Raw genomic sequence first — 10,908 nt, 5'->3', positions numbered from 1 at the left:
CAAAAAGACAAGACGTAAGTGTTGGTGAAGATGTGGAGAAAAGGGAAACCTGTTCACTCTTGATGGGAATGTAAATTTGTGCAGCAACTATGGAAAACATGTATGGAGATTTGGCAATAAATAAAAAATAGAACTACCATATCATCCAGCAATCCCACTTCCGGGTATATATCGAAAAGAAATGAAAACTGTATCTTGAGTTTCTGTATAACACTGGAATGATCATGAACTGTATCATGTTCATCCAGCGTTATTCACACTAGTCAAGATATGGAAACAACCTAAGTTTCTGTCAATGGGTGAATGGATAAAGATGATGTGGTACAAATACACAATAGAATATTATTCAGCCATGAGAAAGAAGGAACTCCTACAATTTGGGACAACCTGGATAAACCTTGAAGGTGTGATGCTCAGTGAAATAATTCAGATAGAGAAAGACAAACACTGTATGATCTCACTTTATGTGGAATCTAAAAAAACAGAACTCATAGAAACAGAGTAGAGTGGTGGCTACCAGGGGCTAGGGATTTATGGAAATGGGGAGATGTTGGTCAAAGAGTACAGACTTCTAGTTATAGGATGAACCAGTTCTGGGGATCTAATGTACAGCATGATGATATAGTTAATAATAGCATATTATATACCTGAAAGTTGCTAAGAGAGTAGATCTTAAGTGTTCTTACCACAAAAGATATGGTAATAATTATATGAGGTGACTTAGATATTAGCTCACTATAGTGGTGGTAGTCATGTTGCAACATATAAGTGTATCAAATCAACAAGTTGTACTCCTTAAACTTACACGTTATATGTCAATCATATCTCAATAAAACTAAAAAAAATATGATGTGTCTTTGGGTAAGTCATTTGTCTTCTCTGAATCTCAGTTTCTTCATCTAAAAAATTTAAAGAGTTATTTTTATTATTATTATGGACATTTACATAGCACTTGCCAGGCACAGTTTCTACTCACTTTATATATATTAATCCATTTAATCCTTAAAATAACCCTTTGGGGGATAGATACTATTATTATTCTCATTTTATAGAAGAACTGAGGCATACACAGAGGTTATATATAAATCATCTTAGGATATAGCTTGTGAATAGCAGAACTGGGATTGAACCCTGAGAGTCTAGTGATAACAATTCCTACTCCGCTCACCTTATGAAGCTCCTTCCTTTTTTCACCATTCATCCTTCACTTACTCTTACACACCTCAGAGGGATATTGTGATATTAAGTGTGTTATTTTATGTAAAGCACTCCAACTATGCATGGCGTGTACTAGCTTCTCTGGGAGGGTCTGCTTTTATCATTCGGGTTGTTGCTGGGGTGAACCCAGTGCCCGCCCTGTGGCTAGCCGAGCCAGGGTGGCCCCTGAGGAGGCCAGTTCCAATCTTGAGAGTACAACACAGTCCCTGGGGCAATAAGCAAGGCCAAGACCTAGGCCCTGAGGAGGGTCCAGGCAGAAGTGGTCAGTGTGCTGTGGACCTAGAGAGGAATATCATTGAGTCATCAGGAATCAAATGAAGGCTTCTCAGAGTAGGTAGATGATATGTCAGATAAAAACAATACCAGCAAACCCTCACCCGGAGCTTAGTATGTACAAGGCCCCTTGGGTGCTTTATACATGTTAATACATTTATTCCTCACAGACGGTATCATCACCATCTCCATTTTAGGTGAGGAAACTGAGGCATAGAGGGGTTAGGAAACTTGCCTAGGTCACAGAGCCCATGCAAGCACACGGAGAAACTTCATTGGTTCATACACCCACCACCATCACAACCCTGCCAAATCTGTGCACTGCTTGTATTAATATTTACTTAATATTTAAATTAACTCACTTTTTTTTTTTTTTTGGTGGTACGCGGGCCTCTCGCTGTTGTGGCCTCTCCAGTTGTGAAGCACAGGCTCCGGATGCACAGGCTCAGCGGCCATGGCTCACGGGCCCAGGTGCGCGGCATGTGGGATCTTCCCAGACCGGGGCACGAGCCCGCGTCCCCTGCATTGGCAGGCAGACTCTCAACTACTGCGCCACCAGGGAAGCCCAAATTAACTCACTTTTGACTAAATAAATGTAAAAAAAACTTTATCTCACTACAGTCTTTGGAAAATCAGTATGGTTAGAAAATGTATACCACGAAAATAAACTATTATTAAATCCTCTCTAGATTCAACTACCTAACGGCTTTGAATTTAAGACCTATTCTGTTAAAGGAGAGATTTAGTAAGTCTTGAGAAGAATTAAAGATATACTAACACCAAACTGGGACTTTCTCATTGGTGTAATCAGAAGAATTTAAAGAGAAGTAAAAAGGGAATAACATTCTCACCATGTGATAGAAACTGATTTAGGGATGTATCTCTGCATTCCCTGAAATCTCACTTAGGGAAACTGTGACAATAGGTAAGAGCACAGACTAAGAAGACAGATTTCCCCACTTTAGAGCTTACTGGGTTATCCTGTCCTGGGCACATAATTCCTCTAAACCTCTGTTTCCTCACTGGTAAAATAGTAGCTATAGGGATCTTGATTATAAATGAAAGAATGAAGGTAAAGCACAAAATCTTATACATAGTAAACGCTTAATAAACATAAGCCACCATCATCATCATCATTATTAAGCTTTGCACATAAGTCTCTGGACTTTTAAAAATGCTTTTAAGGTTTTAGTTAGATAACGATAATAATCATTATAGTAAACACAGAGTAATTACTACATATTAAGTTCTGCTCTGGGTTTTCTATGTATACCCAACCATATTTTACACATATGGTTGGGTATATATATAAACATTTGCAAACATGTTAAGAATTATTATTATCCCTATTTAAACTATTATGATAACTTATTTTTATCCCTAGGTTCCCATAAATGAGACTTTTGCCCCCAACGGACGCAAAATCGATCCATGGGACATTCCTGGGGGCCTCCATTGCCCCCTTTCTTGGGGCAGATCCCTGAATTGAGGCCGCTAGACACCCGGGGCTAACACAGGTGGCCGCACGGTCTCCTACCTGCCGGTCTCGCATCGCCTCTGACTCTGCGGCACTCCAGGCTCGCCCCGCCCTGTGTGTGGGCGGGGCTCCTCTTCTGCCTGAGCGCTGACGTCACGGGTGCGGCGCCTTTCGCGCCTGCGCCGCGGGAGGTTGGTCGTCCCTGTGACCGGCTTAGCTTTTGGAGCTGCCGCCGCCATGTTTTCGGTCGCCGTTCGCTCGGGCCCTTTTGCGCCCGTCCTGTCGGCCACGTCCCGCGGCGTGGCGGGCGCGCTGCGGCCCCTGGTGCAGGCCGCGGTGCCCGCCACTTCGGAGTCGCCAATACTGGATGTGAAGCGGTCCTTTCTGTGCCGGGAGTCGCTGAGTGGCCAGGCCGCGGCCCGGCCTTTGGTCGCTTCCGTGGGCCTCAATGGTGAGCCGGGCTGAGGGGAACGACCGGGGGTTGAGGGGGTCCCTCTTTTCTTGCTCCCTCCGGCCCTGGACCCAGGGAGCAGCCGAGAAGGGCGGGGGGTCTGCCGGAAGATGGAGCGGAGCTCTGTTTGTGGATGGGGTTGCCTGCCTGGATGGGTCGACCTTGAGCAGGCCTCTACCTCCCCGGGCCTCGGTGTCCTTACCTGTGCGGGGGCGCTGCTCCGTTGGGGGGTCTCACGTGACCTCCATCTCTGACATTCTGGGCCTCTGTGGCTGTGTATAGGCTTCCCAACCACAGGCTAATTTTTCTACTTCGTCGGTCAAGTTCAAGAATTCTGGAGCCTGACTGCTTCTAGCAAAGTCTGACAAGAGATTTTGCTGCTTACAGGTCGTTTGCCTTTGGGCAAATTCCTAAACGTGTTCCCTCACCAGTGAAATGGATTAATTATTATACCAATTTCGTAGGTTATATCGTAAGGTTCAGATGGAAGAAGTATACGTTAAGCCATTAACACATTCTGGGGGCACTTTATAAATTCTCAAAAAATAGGAATTGCTTTTAATATTTGAAAAGTTGTCCCGCTCGCTACCTCCCATCCTTTAGTGTCCTTCCATGTCACCACCGCAGATCCGAAGAAAAAGAAACGAGCCGCGAGGTCGTTTATAGTGTAGACTATGCTGCAGAGTATCAGCAGTGTTTTCAGGCACTGGGCCAAAGGGTTTTCACACCGTAATGAATTTCATTCTCAAGAAGAGCAGCCGGCAGAGATTGATGATACTCCCATTTTACAGATGAGAAAACGGACTACAAGATACACGTTGTGTACGTGATAGTGCGTGGATTTGAAAGACTGATTTAGCCATAAGCTCTCACCAGGAGTGTGTTTTACACCCTCTGTCAGCAGAGCCTAGTTTATCTTTGGTGCCTTGTTTTCTGTTTTTCTTTTTATGCTGTTTGGAGATCCTGAATTGGCAGCTTGTGAGCCAGGTGCCTGAGGTCTGCCCAACTTGCATAGTTTTAAAAAACAGACTATTTCTGTCATCTCTGGAAATGTTGAAAGTTGGCAGCACTGGGCTTTAGTTCCATGTCTAGTGTGTTGTGCATTGGCTGCACCCTTGGTCGGAACAAGTGCTTTTCCAGTTCATCACAGCCCTCATCAGGTCTACTTGATTCATTGTGCTACCTGCCTGGCCTCATTGACAGTTGTATTGGTGACCTTTGCCCTACACCAGGTTGCCCCCAGCTTCTTTATTCTGCCTTCATTCACCCTTTTCTCTTTACTTTAAATGGTCCTCCCACTCAGTTTTCCACATTTCCAAGTCTTACCCATCCTTTCAATCTCAACTCAGGATCAGGTCAATAAAAATTTACATTTGCTGATTCCTTTACATTTTATAGCACATAACACTTTCCACTCTGTATTGCATTTATTGGTGATTCCTCTGACCTTGAGCTTCAATGTGTAGAGAATATCTCCTTTATTTTTCTGTCTTCCACAATCTCAGGTTTTGCATATAGTTGGTGCAGAGTATTTGTGAATGAATAAAGTGGCAGTTTTTTTTAGCAGGCACCAGTGGGTTTTAGAGAAGTTGCCCAAGCCAGTTCTTTGGACCTTGAGGTGAGAAACACTAAGGGAGGAGAAAATTTCAGTAACAAAGGTGAAAAGTGTCTTGGAATTTGTCAAATAGCTAAAGAGTTTCTTCTAAAAATCAGGGGCTTACCTGACTTCTCCAAGAAGTGGTAAAGTAGACCCATAAGGCAAACCTCTTTTCTGCAATCATGCCTTCAGCTTGAAGCTTAAATTCATATTAAAATCTCCTGTATAGATGGTTTGTGGAAAGATGGTTAGTAGAGGATGTGGGAAGGGGTGGTTGGGTCAGGAGAAGATCCCTGAGTTGGGACACATTAGAGCTCACCTTAAACAAAACAAAACAAATCAAAAAACCCTGTTTTGTTATAATGCCTTAAGTTTTCTCCATTTCTAGATGATGTTTCTATAAGTGTCTGATTTTATTTTAGTCTAGAGCTAAATCTAGCTAGGATTTTTGCTACTAAGTCACACCTAATACAATTTATATAGATTATTTAGAGAATGATTTTTGCAATATGGCAGTTTATGTTCTTGATGGTGGAGCTCAGTATAAAGTGCAACCTACTAGATAGAATGGGAATAGACAACTGGATTTCTTTTGCCACCAAATCTCTGGATGATAGTGACAAAGCCATTCTATTTAGTGTCCCTGTGACAAAGCCATTCTATTTAGCGTCCCTGTACATTTCCTTGTGTGGAAGGGTTGTAAATAGGGCTTTTAATGTAGAAGTATGAACTTTGGTTTCTTCATCTTTTAAGTATGATACACATCTTTACTGTGTAATCCCAGACAGTGCTAAGGGAAAGTGATTAGTAGGGTAATATGTGATATGTCACTTTGCCATAGTTGTGGATCTCAAGTAGTGACTACTTGTGTCCTGGTCCCCTACAGAAAATGTTGAGTTAGAAAAGTACATAGAGTGCTTTTGATAGGTTTCACCATTGTCTGTGAATACTTAAAGGTTTCCATAAAATTACTGACCTTGAGAACCATGTGAAATGTATTATTGTAATGTTTGTTCAAGGAAGTATGTTAGGATGAGACAGCCTAGTAGGTCAAGTAGAATTGCAATTTATATGAAAATGCATTTTAAAAGTGCATATTTCTTTTGGAAACATTTTCTAAAAGTAAGGAATTTTTAGTGTCCCTTTTCTAAAAAGGAAACCTGTAGCAGATTTCCTTAAATGAGTATAGAGTTTACAAAGAGATTTACTTCCTGAAACATACTTAAAAGTGATACGGTAAGTTAATTTTTTGTCAGACAGTTAAAAATGGTATGGGACAGAAGGACATACCTGTTTTTTCAAAAAATAAACTGCTTGCATCCAGAATACTGCATAAACAGTAATTATTTGTTTATTTAATATTCATTTGATGTAAACATCTGGCCTTTTTATGGCCTGCAGCGGTAGTGTCCCAGTTGAGAGATCCTGAGCAGTAAAAAAAGAAAGATAATGCCCCTACTCTTATAGATGTTTTGCCCTTCACTGAAGAGCCGGATACATGAAAAATTTGCTCTTTTTTTTATATTAAATTGAAATAATTGGTTCTTTTGGAGATTTCATTTGATTTTGATAGCTCCGTATCCTGATAAGGATATCCTTTTCTGCCCATTGGTGGTTTTACTTGAATTTATACCCCAAAATCTAGAATAGAAATTAAGTTTTCTGCAACTAAAGTTATACTGTTTACAGAATGTTTATTATCTTATAATTAGTGTTTTATGAATTTTTAGCAGTTCTTTCAGAGAGCAGGTAGACAGGAAAATAAAGTTAGACATTTGGTTTAATAAGATGATCACACATCAATTTAATGAGTGGACTAGATGAGTTTTAGGGTCTCTTCTAATCCAGAAAATATGGGTGATACTATGTCTTAGATTGAATTTTGGGGGACTTAAAATATTGCTGTTTACAGTACTATTTAACTTTTTTAACTTGATACACTGAATTGTTATGAATTCTGAATCGCAGTGTTCAATCAGGAGGAACACAATTATACCTATTATGATAGGTAGTGGTTGACTTCATTTTGTTTTCAGTATTTTATATGCTGGCATTGCCAACTTGACCATTTCTGAGACCAGTGAGTGCCATATTTCACATTTTTATAATTTGATTTTTGCTCGTGAATCCATAAAGGTCCATTTCCTGATGTATACCCCTTTCAGAGTCCTTATCTAATTGTGTTTTTTAACCTTCTGTTTATCTTGCAGTCCCTGCTTCTGTTCGTTATTCCCATACGGACATCAAAGTGCCTGACTTCTCTGACTATCGTCGTGCTGAAGTGTTAGATAGTACAAAGTCTTCAAAAGAGAGCAGTGAGGCTAGAAGAGGTTTCTCCTATTTGATAACTGCAACAACTACTGTGGGTGTTGCGTATGCTGCCAAGAATGTCATCTCTCAGTTTGTTTCCAGCATGAGTGCTTCTGCTGATGTGTTGGCCATGTCGAAAATCGAAATCAAGTTATCCGATATTCCAGAGGGCAAGAACATGGCTTTCAAATGGAGAGGCAAACCCCTGTTTGTGCGCCATAGAACCAAGAAGGAAATTGACCAGGAATCTGCAGTTGAAGTGTCCCAGTTGAGGGACCCACAGCATGATTTAGAACGAGTAAAGAAACCTGAATGGGTTATCTTGATAGGTGTTTGCACTCATCTTGGTTGTGTACCCATTGCAAATGCAGGAGATTTTGGTGGTTATTACTGCCCTTGCCATGGGTCACACTATGATGCATCTGGCAGGATCAGGAAGGGGCCTGCACCTCTCAACCTAGAAGTTCCCTCATATGAGTTCACCAGTGATGATATAGTAGTTGTTGGCTAGAGGCCAGGACTCAAGTTATAGGCTTCTTTCAGTCTTCGTGTCACCTCAGAAGAGTTATTTGAAAACAAGCCTTCTGTACTTCGAATTAGTTGGTTTGAAATAGTTAAGAATTGCTAATGATCTGTTTGCAAACATGTGAAATAAATTGAATTTAATGTTGAATACTTTCAAGCATTCACCTAATAAAGCCACTGTTAAACATTGTTATGCTCAAAGACTTCAAAGGTGCAGTGTCTTTGATAGTTGATTCTAATTAAAAATTACAGACCGGTGTACAAGATATTTGTGAAATCTATAATTGACTTTCTTGTTTATTTACCTTCTTTGTGTCAGGGACAGAGATTCTAGAGAGCTCATGGTTAGGATGAGGTAGAATTAGCTGGTTGTCTCCAAGACCTGGGAGATGTTTTTTGGCATTGGCAGAAACAATAGTATCCAAGTTTCCTTTATTTTGCACACCTGGCTATGTGTGGGATACCCCTCCACTCCCCCCTGTATGACGGGCCAAGAAATTTTATTCATCATTTATGGGAGTAACTTAGAATTCTTCAGTTTTAAGAGGCAGTGGCATAGGATATTATCTGAGGGAAGCTTTCCAAAAGGGGAGTGCTCCTCTGTTATTTCCTTCATCTGGTGTGGGTATTCATGTCTCCCAAAGCTCCTGCATCCATCCTATCAAGAAGAAGAAAGGGGGTAGTGCATCTGAAATTTAATACTATCTTTGTGTGAAGATGATCCTGCTGGTTTTGTTTCTTTGATGATTACATTTTGAGGTGTTTCTTCCAGTTGGATTTGCAGTCACCACTTTTCACTGTGAAGTGAGGGTGGGCGTAGGGAGACATACCAGAATTAACACCCTCTTCTTTCTGCCTCGTGCCTCCAGTTACACAGGTGAAACAAGACCAAGGTCTGATATTCTCCCTGGAAACTGGGAGTGGGCTTTACCCTTTGCTGAGAATCACAGCCATCTTGATATATTTGTCTTGTCTTTTCCATTTGGAGGTGCATTAGTAAAGTACTTCCCTGGGTGCACCTTGTGATCACATGTGCATTTGTAAAATAGCAAATGAGATTCAGTGATTAGGTCTTCCAAAGGGAACTGGCCTTCCAGGGTTCTAGTCCTTAAAATCAGTAGCTAAGTGTATCAAAAAAGAAAAATGTCAGTTTCCAGGCTTATGAGCAGATACTAATCTTTGGTTCATTTTCACCATTCTAGAAAGAAAATTAGCAGGTATGATAAATGGGGCACTTAATATTTTGTTCTAGGTCTCCATATAATGACATTTAGGTTCAAGTATTTAGGTATAAATATGAGACCAAAAAATGCCAAACATTGGTAACTTACTACCTTTTGACATGTTCTCTTTTAAATGGAGGGCTTTCTGATCTTTTGTGCATATGTAGATTACCATGGAAATGTTTGTATTGTTTAAAAGTAGAGAAATTGTATCATTATGTCTGAGCAATATATTTTGTAGTATTTGGTGTTAATATTTGGATCATCTCACATGAAGTTTTTTCCCCCTGATTTTATCATGAGGCCAAGAGAAGTCGGTATATATTTGTTGGATATTTTGCTTGTTTATCGTTGTGGTGAAGATTCTGTTTTTCTAATATTCATGGAAAATCATCCTACACTTTTTTCTCTACTCATGCTGCTTTTTAATGGTGCCAATTGCCCACAACATATTGTTTAATACTACACCAATACATCTAGTAAAAGCTGCCGAATTTTGAGGCTGTTTTCTTTTTTTGTGTGTGGTACGCGGCCCTCTCACTGTTGTGGCCTCTCCCGTTGCAGAGCACAGGCTCTGGATGCACAGGACCAGCGGCCATGGCTCACGGGCATAGCCGCTCCGCGGCATGTGGGATCTTTCCGGACCGGTGCACGAACCCATGTCCCCTGCATCGGCAGGCGGACTCTGCGCCACCAGGAAAGCCCTGTTTTCTTTTTTAAAATGGCACCAGGAGCTATTAACTTCTTCAGGATATACTAATATAGGAACTTTGCTGGCATATATTTTACATTCATAAAATTATTACTTGGAGGAACTTAGTGGGATGATAAAGTTTCAACTTTTAATTTGAAGGTGAATTAAACCTGGAGTAGAGACCTTGAGGCATTGCATCAGTCCTTAGAATCAGCAAATCTGTGTGACTGTTCCTTTGTCATCCTATGTCAACAAGTAATTTTTTTTGTACATAATTGAAGCCTGCTGAGCTTCCAGTATATCCAGGAGTTAGTTGCTAGTTGTTAGTTTCGTGAGTTGGGGGCATTGTGTAGTGGAAGAAGTACTAGACAATAATTTAGGATTTTCTGGCTTTGCCATTTCCTGAACATGGAAACATGGACCTGTCACTTAATCTCCTTAGGACAGTTGTTCTCTTAGAGTCCTTCCAACTAAGATTTTATGAGCCCCTTAATCCTACTCCCATAATAATGGGAATTGGTTTTCTTAGATAAGCATTTGTTGTGTTTGCAGTATTTGGTTTTATGATAAAGAGATCCAAACTCAGAGGTAGCATTATTGTAATCAACAGAGCCATCGTTTCATAACAATAGTGTTCAACCAGGGGCAGCACTGCTGCTCTATGGGGCATTTGTGGCCATCATTTGATTGTCACAATGATTGGAGGGTGCTTTTGGTATTGGGGGTGTTTGTGGGGTGGGGTGAGAGGAATGCAATATGTTCAGTTGAGGGAGCACAGGTCCACACACTGAAAATAAAATTGTGCTGCCAAAAATGTCAACAGCACCACTTTTCTGTAGAGAAATAACATATTTCCTCCCACCCTGAAATGATACCTCAGTAGTTAGTATTTTCCTATTTGAAATGCCAAAAGACTACTGCATTAGAGGCTACATGGCAGTGGAGGACAAAAATAGGAAGTTTGCTGATCACAAGGTGCATCATAGGTGTTCTGTGCTGGAATTGCTGTATTTGGTGGACTGCTTATGTCTTTCATGATATTTTGACTGATGATAAACTTAAACCCCAGTATCCCATTTAGTTTTTAAAAGAAGGCTTTGTTCCACAAGTGCCTGGACAGGTAAAATTACTTGATACTAC

The 10,908-nt window shown here is 40.8% G+C and overlaps 1 protein-coding gene across 1 annotated transcript; it reads left to right on the top strand.

Annotated features, from left to right (window-relative positions):
- The first annotated feature begins 3,164 nt into the window (after positions 1-3,164).
- Positions 3,165-10,479, top strand: UQCRFS1 (ubiquinol-cytochrome c reductase, Rieske iron-sulfur polypeptide 1). Its single transcript, XM_082862807.1, has 2 exons — positions 3,165-3,419; positions 7,227-10,479. Exons 1-2 carry the CDS (start codon positions 3,206-3,208, stop codon positions 7,835-7,837), a joined length of 825 nt encoding a protein of 274 aa, XP_082718933.1. The 5' UTR covers positions 3,165-3,205; the 3' UTR covers positions 7,838-10,479.
- Positions 10,480-10,908: the final 429 nt, after the last annotated feature.

This window comes from Leucopleurus acutus (assembly GCF_964270905.1).
Source record: "Leucopleurus acutus genome assembly, chromosome: 20".
Taxonomy (NCBI): domain Eukaryota; kingdom Metazoa; phylum Chordata; class Mammalia; order Artiodactyla; family Delphinidae; genus Leucopleurus; species Leucopleurus acutus.
This window is presented reverse-complemented; position numbering and strand designations above follow the sequence as displayed.